The 16,881-nt window shown below is 39.2% G+C and overlaps 1 protein-coding gene across 1 annotated transcript; it reads left to right on the top strand.

The window, feature by feature from the left end:
* The first annotated feature begins 4,283 nt into the window (after positions 1-4,283).
* LOC104429922 (alpha-farnesene synthase) lies at positions 4,284-14,932 on the top strand. Its single transcript, XM_039310728.1, has 9 exons — positions 4,284-4,421; positions 4,497-4,645; positions 4,911-5,076; positions 11,989-12,253; positions 13,049-13,421; positions 13,659-13,877; positions 13,958-14,099; positions 14,219-14,467; positions 14,630-14,932. Exons 1-9 carry the CDS (start codon positions 4,284-4,286, stop codon positions 14,930-14,932), a joined length of 2,004 nt encoding a protein of 667 aa, XP_039166662.1.
* The last annotated feature ends 1,949 nt before the right edge of the window (positions 14,933-16,881 follow it).

The following is a 16,881-nucleotide window of genomic DNA, read 5'->3' as shown; positions in this document are numbered from 1 at the left end:
AAAAAAATTAAAAAAATTAAAAAATTAAAAAATTAGAAATTTTGAAAACCAAAAATGATGGGGTTTGGATAGGAATTACTATGCTTTCCCTTTTTAGTGTAATTACGTCTTTATTTGCTTGTATGTTGATTATATCGTGTGTTTAATTCGCGTATGTTATTATGTTTAATTACACGTGTCTAGTTTTAGGGCAATTAGGATCTTGGTAGCTATAATTGTCACGTTAATGATTGTGCACCCGCATGATCACCTCATATATTAGTGGATAGGTATAAAATCAATCCGAACTGCCTAACAAAAAATATTTTCTTCTAAAATGAACAAGTTTATGTACCGAAAGGGCACTAATTAGTCAATTAGTGTAATTAAATCCCCGATTCTAGATTCTCTAGTTACGTAGGAAGTGAGGTACACCCCCATGTCTCACTTGGTTCCTAGCCGACTCCAATAGGCTAGTGGTGACTCCTTTTGTGCAAAAATTCCTAAAGAATATCCCAATGTCATGCGGGGTATGGGCTTGGGAGAGCTCGCGCCTAATCATGGGCCTTAGGTCTGTCATTTAGGTAATACCCCTAAACCTATTCCCTCCCCCCGAGGAGTAGGTCGCGACAACGCTATTGAGAAAATATGGCTTCAAATTGGATAAAACAATGAAGACGGATATTCAGAGTACTCAAGTCGGACTTTGAGGTGTGATATCACTTTTTTTAAGAATTTATTTGCCCCCACAAAATTGCTAATGGTAATCGGCAAAAATCCTCCAAGATACAGCAAAGTCTCAAATGAGAATACTAGATAGTAATTCTAGTCTTTCTCCGGGGTCTATCTAGGAAACAATCGAAAAATTGGCTGCAGTTTTTCTGAAAAAATGTTTGAAAAAAATGATCACTCTATTTCTTCTGAAAATGACAAGTATATATATAAAACAGTCTTAAAACACATGCAACTCTTCGTAAAAAATTTCCAAAAAAAAAAAAAATGAATAAACACGTCCGTTTGAAAGTTGTTCGGATTAACAAATGCGTCCCTTCAAAAGAAGTCAAAAACTGAACAATCGCAAACCTTCGGGAAAAGTTGCAAAATAATTAAGTAATTTTTCCAAAGGTTGTCTTGAAAAGACACAAACAAAATTCGGAATAATAATATTTTTTCTTTTTTTCTTAAATAAATAAATTTTTGAATTTTCATTTTTATATTTTATTTTCGAAAATTCTCATAAACAAAAGGCAACCTTTGAATTGATTAAAATTAATAACATAACCAAAAAATAAAATAAAATAACAAAAGGGGTTAGTGTAGGCGTGCTAAGTGCTAAGTGCGCCAAATAATTGCACACCCGCACGCAGGTATGGTGGGGTCTAGCCCCACCCAATCATTCCTTCAACTACACAAAGGAAATCTTACAGTTATTAGTTGGCCCACTTTCTCTCAGTTTTCCTATATGCGACAAGGAAAAAGCACTTAGTTTTTTTTTTACAAACAAACCTCCAACAGTCCCCCCCCCACTTTGTTCGTAAAATAAAGACTTCAGAATTAATTTTTTTTTTTTTAAAACCATATAGCCAAAATTTTAGTAAGATTAATATACATACATAAAGGTCTCATTCGAGTTAAACCTTTACTTAGTGTAAGTATATCAAAGCTTTATCAAAGTGACAAGTAGATCGGCTTTAAACTTGTTGTCACACCCCGATCCTCGAGTACGTGCCCATCCTTCCTCCTTGGTCGGTTAAAGCGACGTCCTAGGTCGCATCGCCAACTCTTTCAATTTTTTAATACGCATGTGGAAACATATAAACAATCCCCAGACAACAAAATAGTGGGATAGAAAAGCAGGACTACAAACGCTGCTTGAAATATAAACCACACACTTTATACACATCAGATCACTTTAGATACAATACTACCCAATATTTACAAAGTCTAACAAAAGGCTTGATTCTCAAAATTAGTAGTTCTATACTCAACTACTTCGACTTGATTACTGAGCTCTTTGGGTCCATAGGATCTAGACGATACAGCGAATCCTCTAACATACCATAAGGGAGACTAGCTACATCCCCATCTAGAGCACGAGTAGCATCAATCACTTCCGCCGGTATACCAAAGTTTGAGAGAGGGCCTATTCTAAGACCATAAGGGGTGGTATGGAACCAGGCCCTAAATCTATTGGGCCTCTCCTAGTATGGAACTTCCAAAACCCAAACGGTAGTCATGACCATCTCATACGTCCAGTCACTCCTGGAGTCGGGGAAAACTATGACTTGCTCTATTATTCTTGTGGGACGACCGAGACGTCTAGGAGGAGTCACCATTTGAGAACCTGAAAATGTGGTCCCACAACAGGGTGAGACTATGTCTCAGCAAGTTCTACCCTACTAAGACTTGATTAGGAAACCAATACACCACATGGTTGCCTAAGCACAGCACGAGTCAGAAAACTTACCTTGACATCAGTTCAAACTTGCAATTCAAGGTTATATACAGATGCTTCATATATGTTCCATCAAAAAATCAATCAATTCACGACAATCGAATCAAATCATTGATCAATTGAGCTAGTCGATTACATGTCAGTTGGACTATTTCTAGGTCATTCATTCCACACCATATAACCTCTAATAGTGCACTCCGTCACAGAGCCATATTAATGCTCTCGGGCGTCGATTTCACCAAGGTGACGTATACACTAGACAATTGCGTGCGTTCTTTAGGGCACCGTTTTCGCCAGTGATGTCCTTAATCACCGAATCATGCATGCCTATAACGATGTATTTAATAGACAGTTATGTGCATTCTTTAAGGCACGGTTTTCGCCGGTGATATCCCAAATCACCGAACTACGTATGTCTATAATGATGTATGTACTAGACCATTATGTGCATTCTTTAAGGCACCATTTTCGCCAATGATATCTTTAATCATTGAACCACATAGGTCCATAACATCGTATTTGATCGATTGTAGCTAAGAGTATTTCCAATTTACTCTCACAATTCTCTCCGCTTTACAACTCATCAAAGCATTATAAATGTTGAATAACCAAACTTGGCCATCTACCAATCAATCATTTAATTGCACTCAATTTCAATCAATTTAGGATAAATTGATAAAATATCACAATTAATTCAATTCCATGCAACATAGAGCTCAAATAAATAAACGAACTGCATCCCGACAATCAGCGCAAAATTTCAGTCGTCGGCTATCCCTGCCTAATTTTCGAAAAATAAATAAATAAATAAATAATTTCGAAAATTAACAAATAAATACTAAAATAATCCATTTTAGGCCCGTAATGCCTAATTGAAGCCCAATAAGAGTCAGGAAAAATCCCGAGATGCATTCAATAAATAGTAGACTATATCTACCTACTAATTGCACAATCAAAATGTCTAATATGCATCGCAATTAATTAATAATTACTAATCTACTCTAATCTAACCACCTAATCCTACTTAATTAACATTAATCAACCCTTAAGCATAATTAGTCTACTAAGCAAGGATTAGTGAGATTACTCACCTGAATTAAAATCAGCTTGGGTCAAAACGACGAGCACGCATCAAAGCTCAATCCTCTCCAAAGCGGTTTCGGCAACCGAGGTCTAGATGGGCCCAAAAACGAATCACAAAACCTACAAACCCTAGCTACAACAATGAAGAAATAGGCTGTTGTGGAGCTGATTTGAACCTGGCTTGGGCTACACTCAGTGATCGCAAGTGATGCGGGCCATGGCTCGATCCGATTTAGAGCTCACGGATGGAGGCACGGTCTAGTCTAATGGGCTAACCAGGAAGAACACAAATGGGAGAGGGACGAGTTGAAGATGTCACCAGGCTTGGGTGGTGCTAAGCCGCTCGATGAGCCATTTGTGGCCACTAAAGTCAACACACAAGCAGGGGGCGTCACTGGATTGACTCGTGAAGATTAAAGGGCTGAAAGCATGAAGATTCGGTGGGGTTTCTGTGGGGTAGACGTGCGGAAGACGTAAATAAACAAGAGAGAAAAATGGGGCAGCAGGTTTTTTTTTTTTTTGTTGACAGAAACACACTTATATATTGATTATAGAGGAAGATTACATCCTGCAGCTAAAGCGTCCGCATACAATAAATCCAGCAGTTCCAGCGGAAGAGGTGTAAAATTTTGGGCCGGGTGAGCTAACGGGGCTTTGGCAGCCTAGTCAGCCACTAGGTTAGCTAAGCGGCGGCAGTGCCGCAAAGAGAGAAAGGAGAAATTCGATAGCCAAAATATGGTTTCGTCGATCACTAGCCTCTGCTCCCATGGCGGTTGGCGAATACCATTCACTATCTCAACATGCTAAAGGCAGTCAGTCTCAAGATCGATTGGAGTGTTTTGGAGTCCTCGATGATGAAGATGTTGGAGAGACAGATTCAGCGCATGGAGCTCCGATTCGAAAGGTGAGTGTGCTGGAAAACATCGGGAGAAAATGTCTGTAATGTTACCTTGATCATCTCTGCAAATACTGGCCATAGAACCTTCCAATTTGCCCTCTTGATAACTACCGTCGATATTACATTTCAGAATGCCCTTTGCCAGAGGTCGCCAAAGCTGATCGGGTTGAACAGCGTCGAGGCCAGAGCTTGAGCGACGGGGTGCTGCAACAGAAGACCGATATGCTGAGGTTTGAGCCATGGCCGATTCCACTACCATAGAAGGATTCGGACTCTGATTCCGAAAAATAAAATGATTTCTTTTCTTCCAGATCTGCCAAAAGATGGTTGTAACAACCTCTAGCCCTGGAGATGGACCAGGTAAGAGTACACATTCAGTTAACCACCGTGTAATACTGGAAACTGAGGTTGTAGAGGAAGATAAAGCGAGCTGTGAGTGTGACCAAATATTGTTTGTCCATGGACACTGGATAAGTAGATGTTCAATCGTTTCAGGAATAGATTGGCAGCATATCGGGCAGAAGGGGTCTGGGACAATCCGACGGTTGAAGAGATTAGCTCGGGTTGCAATAGCATTCTGGCAGACGGACTAGAGGAAAGTACGAATTTTGGGAATTATCTTCATCGACCAAATTTGCCGCCAGAGACTCTGATTAGTCCGGTAAGGAGTAGAAACTTGTAACTCTTGTGGCTGGCTGCTTGATTGTAAAATTGCATGATAGTTGCTTTTAACAATAAATGTACCAGTCGATGTAGCTAACCATATGAGTTTGTCTTCTGAAAATAGGGGTCTGATAGGTAATGATGTAATTTCTTGAGCCACATGTTCTTCAAAAAATTCACGAATTAGTGATATCTTCCAGGATTTGGTAGTCTGGTCAATGATTTATGCCACTTTAACTGGTTCCGTTCTAGCTGTAGGTCCATAGATGATTCCCATAGGTAACCAACGATCACCTTGAATTCGTATAGAAGCTCCATTCCCAACAGACCAGCGCAAATTTGGTAAAATAGTATCCCTTCCTTTTAGAATGCTTTGCCACCCCCAGGATGGCCTATTTCCTCGGACAGCCGATAAAAAATTTGAGGAGCGAAAATACAAAGCTTTAAACAGAGTTCCCCATAACGAGTCAGGATTAGTTAACATTCGCCAAGCCTGTTTTCCTAAAAGTGCCTTATTTAAAGATAGCAAATCACGAAATCCCATTCCCCCTTGTATCTTCCGATCTTTCAAGACATCCCATTTCTTCCAATACACACCTCCCTTATGCTGGCAGTGGGCAGAAAACGTGAAAGGGATGGACAACAACAAAACAGAAAGAAGCAGCGTTCGTCATCTTCGTGGGGACAGCGAACTGCACGGAAGCCGAAAGAGGCAGGGGTGTCGACCATGCTGGTGGACTAAAGAAGAGCAAAGAAAGCAAAAAAAAAATGATAAAAAGGTGACCAGCAAAAAGTAAAAAGGGATAAGAACAAGACCAGTCAAAAAGGGAAAATGAAAGCAATGTGGAGGATTAGAAAGTAATGTGGAGGATTAGAAAGTGCAGCTGGCCGCACGAATGGGTAGAGAAGAGAGAGAGAATGCCGACCTAGAGAGAAAAGAAAACGAGGAAAACATCGGTGAACAGAGGGGGTCTTCGTGCGAGGAAAGAGAGAGGGCGTGCACGGAAAGGGGGGTTTTCGCGTGTGTGGGGGAAAGAAGAACGTGGAGAGCGAGAAAAAGCTTGCGTGAGGTGGGGTGCAGGTCCAAAAGAATGGAAGAGGAAAACAAAACAAAGCTAAATTATATTTTTGTTCAACTTCCACACAACAATCTCAATTGGTCAAGATAAGCCAAATTCTATACCCACTTGTCCAATTTGAAGTTCCGCTGAAAGCCAAAATAAAACGGTCTTTCAATCTCATGAATTGCCTTTGAAACCTACTTTTATTTCATTTTTCTCGACATCCGCTTTTTTGAACAAATAAATTCGGTTAAGGTCCAATTTGAAATCAAAAAATGCCCAAACAACTTCCTTTCACTGATTCACTTACACTAGATACCAAAAGTCTCTTCAAATTGGCCAATCCGTATTTCCATTCATTTTCCAAATCGTCCGCAACGATTTTTCGTAAAAATCCCGAGCTCGCCGGAATTTTCTCAAAAGGTTTTGATCCTTTCGGTAAATCTACTAATACCCAAGTATTATTGGACATAATTGAGTCTATTTCATCATTCATAGCTTCTTTCCAAAAAGAAGCATCTCTAGAAGACATAGCATCATCGAAGCTTCTAGGATCATTTTCTAAATTTAATACTAAAGGGTATTTATTTATCGCGTTATTATCTCCATCTCCTTCAACAAGAAAAACATAACTAATAAAATCAGGACCTAAGTCTTTTATTTTCCTAGCTCTAGTACTTCTCCTTGGTTCAATTATGTATTTAGAATCATTCGTTTCTTTCTCTTGAGAATCACTTTGAGTTTCCATAGATCTTGAATTATTTTCAATAATTTCAGAACTTGTAAAACATTTATTCTCAAAGAATTCAACGCCTCTCGATTCTATAATGACATTGGACTCTAAATCAAGAAGTCTATAAGCTTTACTATTTTCAGCATACCCAACAAAAACACTTTTGATAGCTCTAGAACCAAGCTTTGTTCTCTTAGGATCTGGAGCTCAGTAGTATGCCAAACACCCCCCCACACTTTAAGATATGACAAATTTGGCTTTCTACCTTTTCATATTTCATAAGGGGTTATGTCATTTTTCTTGGAAGGTATCTTGTTATGAATATAGCATGAAGTAAGTAATGCTTCTCCTCAAATATTAATTGGTAGTTTTGAATTTGAAAGAATACAATTAACCATTTCTCCAAAAGATCGAATTTTCCTTTCAGCTTTTGTTGTGGAGTATATAGTGCTGAAACTTGATGAATATTACAATGTTCTTCACAGAATGAAGATAATTCATTTAAGAAATATTCTCCACCTCTATCTGATCGTAGAACTTTAATTTTCTTTTCTAATCGATTCTCTATTTCAGCCTTATATTTCTTAAACATGGTAAATGTTTCATCCTCAATCTCATGAGATAAACATATAAGAACCTACTGCAATCATCCACAAAGGTAATAAAATACATTTAAACTTCACGTGTGAGCATACCATTGAATTCATATATATCACTTTGAACCAGATCCAATAAATTCGAATTTCTTTTAACACTAGGAAATGATTTCTAAGTAAGTTTTGACCTAGCACATATTTCACATTTATCAAATTCGTCATTGAAATTTATCAAGTCTAATTTTCTCATATTCTTCAAATAATGAATATTTATAAGTGCCAACCTACTATGCTATAGAATTGAAGACTCGACAATATAAGCAGAACTAGAAATATTATTATTGATACTCAGTTGATACATGTCATCATTGGCATAACCCTTCCCAACAAACAGCTCATTTTTTGATAGGATAACCTTGTCGAATTCAAACAAAACCCGAAACCCCCTCTTACAAAGTAAATCAATAGAAACTAGGTTCTTCCTAATTTCAGGTATAAATAATACATTAAGAGGAGTTATCTTCTTTCCATAAGTGAAGTCTATCCCCACCGTGCCTTTTCCAGCAACCTTTGCAAGAGCATTATTCGCCATCAGAACCTCTTGAACATTTGAGTCAATAATCTCTTCAAATTGCTTGAATATGTAGTTGTCCTTGCACACATGGACTGTCGCTCCAGAATCTAACCACTAACCACATTGAACAGTGGTAGAATTGATTTCAGAAACCATAGCCATCGCATCATTGATTTCAGAAATTTTCATATTCGAAAACATGTTTGAAATCATAATTACATAATTTTCTTCAACCAAATTTGCATCTGCCTTCACCGTCAAAATGTTCTTGTCCTTTGAAATGCTCTTGCGGTGAATGCAATCCTTGGCGTAGTGTCCCTATTTGCCACAAACAAAACAGCAACCATTTTTCTTCTTTTGTGTTCTCTTAAATTTATGCCCACTTTTTACTTTGAAGTTCTGGCCGATTTTCCATTTTTTATCCACAGCATTCACCTTGGAATTATACAAAACAGAATTATCACGTAAACGTGACTCTTCCTCAATGTGAAGATGTTTCTATATTTGCTCCAAAGTAAAGTCCTCCGACTTGTGAATCAGCATTTTTTCCATAGTCTTTCTAACTTGGAGGCAATTTCACAATAATTGCTCCAACTTGAAAAGCTTTTGGAATATCAATCTTGAGGGCACGAATTTTATCCACAATCACTTGCAATTCATGGACTTGTTCTAGCAAGGTTTTAGTATCAATAAACTTTAAATCAAAATACTTTCCGATTAGATATTTGTTGGTACCTTGCTCCTCCGCTTTGTACTTGAATTCCAGTGCATTTCAAGTTTCTCTACCCGACTTCATTTAAGTGAATAAGTCATACAGATGATCGGAGAGTGTATTCAGAATGTGTCCTCGACAAAGTAATTCATCCTCTGCACATTTTTTCTTCTCCTTATTGACCCTCTCAATGGCTTCTACACTTGGCTGTCCTCCATCGGAAGTAGGCTTAGGAACTTCTACAGGCGCCAAGTTAGGATCCAATATGTAGGAAATCTTCAGAACAGTAAGTAAGAACATCATCTTGTCCCTCCAGCGAGCAAAGTTGTTCCCATCGAACCGGTCCGGTTTGACCATATTTTGATTCATAACTTTGATTGTCTCCGACTCCATTGTAGCAAAATAAATCCTTAAAATTGTTGGCAAAATATGGCATCGAATTGGGTAGAATAATGAAGACGGATATTTAGAGTACTCAAGTCGAATTTTGATGCGTAATATTACTTTCTTTAAGGATTTATTTACCCCACAAAGTTGCTAATGGTCACAGGCAAAAATCCTCTATGATATAACAAAGTCTCAAATGAGAATACTAGATAGCAATTCTAGTATTACTCTAGGGTCTCTCTAGGAAACAATCGAAAAATTGGCTACAGTTTTTTGGAAAGAAGGTTCGGAAAAATGATCACTCCGTTTCTTCCGAAAATGACAAGTATATATATAAAACAGTCTTAAAACACATGTAACTCTTCATAAAAAATTTCCAAAAAAAAATAAAATGAACAAACACGTCCTTTCGAAAATTGTTCGGATTAACAAATGCGTCCTTGTTGAAAATTGAACAATCGCAACCTTGTGCATATGCAAATGACGTTCACGCGGAACTAAGTCTCAATCAACAATGCATCTACTAATCGAAACATGACTCCTGTTCATGACTTTTAGAAAGGTCAATGTAGGTGCATGCGAAGATCGAGGATTCTGCGTGGTCGAATGTAATTGGAGTCCCGCTAAAGGCCACTCTAATTAAATTTAATTAAGACAAAATGAAGATTTAGTCTAATAAGATATGCCGACATAGACTAAACGTGTACACATAAACGCTGGTTTGACGATCATTTTAGCCTTCCATGTTAAGCAGAATAATGTATGACCAAGAACAAAAAGTTAAGCATAATGAAATGAGCGAAGATGATAATAATAATAATTTAATTCCATTAATAAAAGATAAATCACGGTGATGAAAATCCATATGTACGCGTGCACTATAGAAACATCTCGAATTTATACTAGCTTGTTCTTTTATGAAAAGGAAGTTCGATTAAAGAAATCGGATAGTTCAATCAAAGGGAAAATATTGACCAACTTTGCTGCATAATATCTTAAAGCAAGGCATAAAAAATAATGTTTAAATCTCACGTGATGCACGGACACCATACCGGTCTCATATTGAACCAATCAAGATGTTAATGACCAAACAAGTGCGAAAGCGTTGCGAAAGAACAAGTAACAATAATAAACTAGGAAACATAAAAAGTAAATCAGATACTTGATTTTTATGGTTCAATTGACGGGACCTACTCAACAAGTATACCAATACGAGATTTTAATATAAATCAAACAACACAATGTACATTACATTCATATTCAAGTCACTCAAACATTTTCAGCATTCCCGAGCTTCCAATCGTATAAAATAACTCACACAATATTTAGTGCTCATAATTTCTCACAAAACAATCTTCAAAGTAATACACAAAGTTGACTCATGACGGAAGGTTTCTTCTAGTTGGGTGCAAAGTTAAACAAACCTTACAACAAGAATTTTCGAAATCTGCAACTTCAAAGCTTTAGTTGCTCTTAACAGAACGGCAACCAAAAGCTTAGTCGCACTATTCTTGAGGACACCACCAGTGTTCGCACGATGTGGACCGTGCTTCCCTACTTTTCGATGTAGGATGGGTTTCATCAACAGGCTCAATGCCGAGACATATTGTCAGACACAAACAGTGATTAATTTATTCCTGGTTAATTTCCTTTATTCTTTGGCAAAACCCGGTCAATCCCATCAATCAGATGTTTTTTTTTTTTTTGGGGGGGGGGGGGTGTGGACGACGAAGTTGCCTTGGCATTTGCTGTCTAGTTTTGATTAGCTTTAGGTATGTGAAGCATGCGCCAAATGATTGGTAGTTTGTGTGGTGTTCTCAACGTGATCACTGCGTGTGGTCGGAGAGGAGACCTTCCGAGTACGAGGCTGCCGGCCAGAATTAACAGTTACTTTCACGCCCCAAAATCACTCACGCTCGTACTCGCCTTTATAAATCGAAGCATTGTGCTCAACAACTCAACTCGCTCCACCGGAAAACTTGCACGATTCGTGAGCTCACCAATCTTCTCAAAGTTCATTCACTCGCCATGGAGTACAAAAGAGAAGAAGTCCAGCTCCAACCTTGCCAAGCCGTGGACCAGACGCATCAAAGAAGATCCGCCAATTATAAGCCCAACATTTGGAAATATGATTTCCTCCGGTTGCTTAACAACGATTTCGACCATGTAAGATTATAATATTTACGTTTCATGCTAATGAGTTTGAGCTAATTTGGTCATTAATTATTGATATTTTTCTTATAATTCAAGTGATATGTTCCTTCCCAGAGGGAACCGACATTGGCATACAGTTGTGAAAGTATTTGCACACGAGGCATGCAATGATGTTTTTAAAGTTGAGCATGGTGGTATTTTGCTCCAAATTTATTTGTAACATCACATCCAGGATACTAATACGTGCCATTACCTATTAAATATAGCTAGGAACGTTCAATTGTTCGGCCATGTTATCATACACATCAGCCATCACATCTACACTTGATTTATATCTACCATATATTGTAAACAACCTACTCTATAGCTATATATATATATATAGATAAGCATGTACTCAGTCATTCGGAAAAATTAGCTTGCTCCGATGTTGAGTCCTCTAGTGATCCAAATGAAGTCAATCACTTTAGACAGACTCGTTTTACAACAAAGTCAATCACGAAGTAGCAGTTACTTCTTAAAATATGACCAATCCTTAATAGAAGAAATTAACACTTCACAACAAGTCTTACCATAAATTCGCAAAAGGAAAATATAATAAAAACCCAACATATTGCCATTGCTGTATAGATTGAATTGTTCGAGGCTTTGTTGAGGTAGATTTCGATATAATGGATTCATCTCAATCCGCAGAAAGAAGGAATTGAACAACGGATGGAACGACTCATGGAGGATGTAAAGCCAATGTTTCCAAAAGCAGTCGATTCGCTTGCCAAGTTAGAGTTGATCGACAGGATGAGAAAAATGGGGCTGTCCAACCTTTTTGACAATGAGATGAAGGAAGCTCTTGAAACAGTTGCATCCACCAAAAATGGCATTTTCGACATGGAAAATCATGTCTATGCTAGGGCACTTCGATTCAGACTCCTTCGACAGCATGGTTATGTGGTTTCACAAGGTAAGTTCTAAATGTGGACATGTGGTGAATTCATTCTTATGAGATGTTACTATCGAAAGCACAAGGTGAGCTCAATGATCAATGCCAGAGATACTAAAGAGATACTATAAAACATTTGGTTTCTGCCCTACTAGTCATTTAATATCCCTATGCTCGCTTTTAGACAATTAATGGAAACATTACATCAGAAATTAGTCTAAATCATAGGACGTCCATGCATTTAAGTGGAATCAATGTCACCCAGAAGCTCAAGATCCTATTGAGGAAGTCGATCGCTCCAATTTGTGTATCGACAAAACCTTACATGAATTTCCAATTTTTTGTTATTGTGATGACTAGCCTCATCTAGGACCTCTGATTCATCAAACTCTTTTTTGGGGTATCATTAAAAAATTGACACACATCGGCTTTGGCATCCAATGGAGAAGTCGCACAATCGACGTAATGGAACTTTCAGTACATCCTAATGCAGAAGACGTGCAGTCCACATGCCTATTTGGACTTAGTTTTACCGAGAAAACCTTCTCATTTCTAGAGAGGGGATAATGAAAAGAAAAGTAATTGTGGACTAGACGATTGAAAAAGTTCGGTCCACAGAGAGATACTATGAAATTAAATGCATACAATCTACCCAAATTCCATATGTCATCATTCACTGTTTAGAAATATTGTCTTCTGAGTCCTTAGTCCTCAAACTTTCTTATATTCAGTAATATATTGGGTATAGTTAGTAGTATTAGCAATTATTGTCAGTTCTGTCCAATCATTATCTTCCACTTTCAATTCTGTAATCAGATGAAATGAGAAGCTTCAAAGAAGAAAGCAAAACATTCAACAGAAGCAATTGCGAAGATGTTGAAGCTATGATGCAGCTTCTTGAGGCTTCACATCTGGCTGTGGAAGGTGAAAACATTTTGGACGAAGGGAAAGCCTTCTCAACTGGGATTCTTCGCGAGAGAGTCTCCAGTTTGGACGGTCGGCTCCTCAAATGCGCCGTTCATGCTTTGGAGCTTCCGATGCACCGGAGGCTCCAGTGGTTTGACGTCAAATGGCAAATCGACTTGTACGAGCAACAAGAGGACAAGCAAAGTAATCTGCTGGAGCTTGCCAAGCTCAATTTCAACACGGTCCAAGCCACACACCGGAGAGATCTTATAGAGATATCCAGGTAATTTTTTAGCATAAACAGAAGATATAGAAAATGCAGCGACTTATTCAACCGAGATCCTTCTTTTGAAGGAAGGCAAGCCCTTATCTTCGATTCGTGTCAAGATTTAACCATGAAAAACTCCTGATATATGGGCTAAATTAAGCCTCGGAATGTGCGAGTTTTGATGTTATGTATACCAGACGAGATGTGAGTTTAATATATTTTGGTTTTGATTAGTTGCTTTGGTAATTTCAGGTGGTGGAGGGATCTGGGACTTATCGAACATGTGGACTTCACAAGGGATCGTCCGGTCGAGAGTTTCTTGTGCGCCCTCGGACTCTCTCAGGAGCCACGGTTCAGCTCACTCCGAAAATCTCTCACAAAAGTCATCATCTTTATACTAGTGATTGACGATGTCTACGACCTTTATGGTTCGTTGGAGGAATTAGAATGCTTCACCAGCGTGGTTACCAGGTTGGCCCTGTCGCCTCCCGATCTCTTCCTCTCATCTTTGATCGTTCATTTTCGCTAACTGGAAAGTCCAATGCTTCTAGATGGGACTCGGAGCCGATTCAACAGCTTCCCGAGTGCATGAAGTTTTGTTTCCGAGCACTTCATGACCTTACATACGAAATCGCTCACGAAATTGGCAAGGAGGAAGATTGGCATCGAGTGCTACCACATCTCATGAAAGCTGTAAGCAAAAAGCTTGTGTATAACTGCATATGCTTGCATTGGTCATCCTAATTAATTTTGTGTCCTTACACAATTAATCATCTTTGATTGAATCATTTGTTTTCCTTATTTTATTTTAGTGGGCAGACTTTTGCAAAGCACTACTTACTGAAGCAAAGTGGGACCATTTGGGCTACACACCCTCTTTGGAAGAGTACTTGAGCAATGCTTGGACATCCTCTTCAGGACCCCTGCTCTTGTCCCATGCTTATTTCTTTGTGGGACATATGAAATTGGAGGATGCAGCAGAGTTGGTGGAGAGCAAGAAGGATCTGATATACAATGCGTCCATGATAATCCGACTCTGCAACGACCTAAGAACGTCCAAGGTAACCATCAAAATCCTGCAAAAAAGCTACGGACACAATGGATTTGACATGTACAGATTCTTAGCTTGCGAAAAAAATCTTATATTAACATGACGTTCATTGACATTGAACTGAGGAGATTGAATCTCGTTAACATATTAAATTGATTTATTTTTCGATTAGGCCGAAATAGAAAGAGGAGATGCTCCATCATCAATGGTGTGTTACATGCGAGAAGCAAATGTATCAGAAGACATTGCTCGGAAGCATATCAAGGGATTGATAGACCAAGCATGGAAAAACATTAATGCTCATTGCTTTGTCAATGCTGAGACACCATTTCTCCGACCCTACATCGATGTCACTGTGAACGCTGCTCGTGCTGCATACATGATCTACCAGTCCGGAGATGGGTTCGGCGTCCAGGACGGCACGATTGGGCAGCAAATGCTATCTGCTGTGATCGAGCCTCTTGCTCTTGATTAAGATATTACCGGAAAGTCTAATAGTATTATATCTTATTATGTCCTGTTGAATGAACACTCAATCAACCGTCAGTCTGTTACAAATATCCTAATCAGAAAGTTTGTTATCTAAGCGTCTTTGATCAAATGAAGAGTTAAATCCTGGTGGGCCGACCACTCTTGCGTAATAAGTTGGACTAAATATTGCGATTTCCTTTTACAGAATATGTTGGGCCCCACACACCTCTCATTTCTTGATGTGAATAAAACCTCGCTAAATGTTCGGAAGTCAACCTCTGCAGATTTGTATCGGCACAAAGACGCATCTCCTCTAACATCTTTATTTTCTTTATGAAAGTTCCTAGCTTTCTTATGGAAAGAGAACATGCTCATGGAAATTGGAAAGGAGTTGTCGCGACCTCTTTTTTTCTTGGCGCCCGCAATCGGGTACGGGCGCCTAAGGAGGCTAATGGCTCGGCTGAATTTATTAAGCCCGGACTCTCCCAAGTCCACCAATTCACGACTTTAATAGTTTAAGTTTTTAACCTATAAATCAATTTTTAAAATGGAGTCGCCACTAATCGATTTGGGGTGGGTTGATTAGAAACCCAACCGAAGTATCGGGAGAAATACTCACTCTGCGCAACCGAGAAATTAGGATCGGGGACTTGATTACACTAGTTAATCACTAATGCCCTTTCGGTACCTAATCTTGTTTAAACCCGAGGTTTTTGGATGTTCGAGGGATTTTCCATGCATTTTGGGAGGAAAAACATTTTTGAGTATTTTTCTCATTTTTTGGACATAATAGGGATTTTTTTTTTTTTGGTATTTTTGGTATTTTTGGGAAAATACAAGTCTTTTTGGCTTTTTCTGAATTTTTGGCTTTTTTCATGAATTTTTGGCTTTTTTTGGATTTTTGGCATTTTTTCGAAAATATGAAATATTTTCGATTTTTTTATTTTTCGGAAAATAAAATATTTTTTAATATTTTTAAATATTTTTGGAAAATAAATTATTTTTTGATTTTTCTCGATTTTTTAGAAAATAAAACATTTTTTAATATTTTTTTGAAAATAAAACACTTTTGATTTTTTTTTGAAAATAAATTATTTATTTATTATTTATTAGAATATTATTTTATATTAAAATAATAAAACAAAACCGGCCCGGGTCGGATCCACGGGTTAGGTCCGACCCGGGCCGGCGACCCAACGCGGACGGCCGCGTTGCGGGCCCGACTCGGATTTTTCGTCTTTCTTTTTTTTTTTTTTTTTTTAAAAACGACGCCGTGGCCCAAAAGCCCGCTTTCGAAAGAACCGGGCCGACCCATTGACCCGGTTCGGCGAAACCCTACCCGATTCGCCGAACCAGATTTCCGCCGCCCAAAAATCACGAAACCCTACCCGACTCGCCGACCCGGATCCGACTCCACGACCCGGCTTCCAACTTCCCTTGGCCTCGCAAAACCCTACCCGACTCGCCGACCCGGCTCCGATTCGGCGACCCGGAAAATCGCAAACCCTAGCGTTTGCAAATCCGCGGCGCCGAGGGAGGAAAAACCGAGGCATTACGGCGGCGACGGCGGTGGCGACGGTGACAAACCGCCTACGGGGACGGCGAGGACGAGCAACAACACGGTGGCGCCGGTGTGGTTGGTGGCGACGTGGTCCAAGAGGGGAATGCGACGGCGATAACGCGATCGACGGCGGTGACGATTCATCAGTACCTGTCCGTGACGGCAAACTTGAACGGCGAACGGTGGCGACGGCGGCGGCTACGACGGTGGCAACTCAGCCTCCCGATCCGGCGCGGATTTGCGAGATCGATCACGGCAATGGCTGCAGGGGGGGAAACACAACAACAAACCCTTCGAGGCGACGGCGTCGGGACTTGAACGGCGTTCGGCGGCACACAGCAAAAAAAAAAAAAAACCAGATCTACTCGGCCGGACCCTCCTCGGCCTTGATT

The sequence above is a fragment of the Eucalyptus grandis genome, chromosome 4 (genome assembly GCF_016545825.1).
Source record: "Eucalyptus grandis isolate ANBG69807.140 chromosome 4, ASM1654582v1, whole genome shotgun sequence".
Classification (NCBI taxonomy): Eukaryota; Viridiplantae; Streptophyta; class Magnoliopsida; order Myrtales; family Myrtaceae; genus Eucalyptus; species Eucalyptus grandis.
The sequence above is the reverse complement of the archived record's forward strand: the minus strand, read 5'-3'. Positions and strand labels throughout refer to the sequence as shown.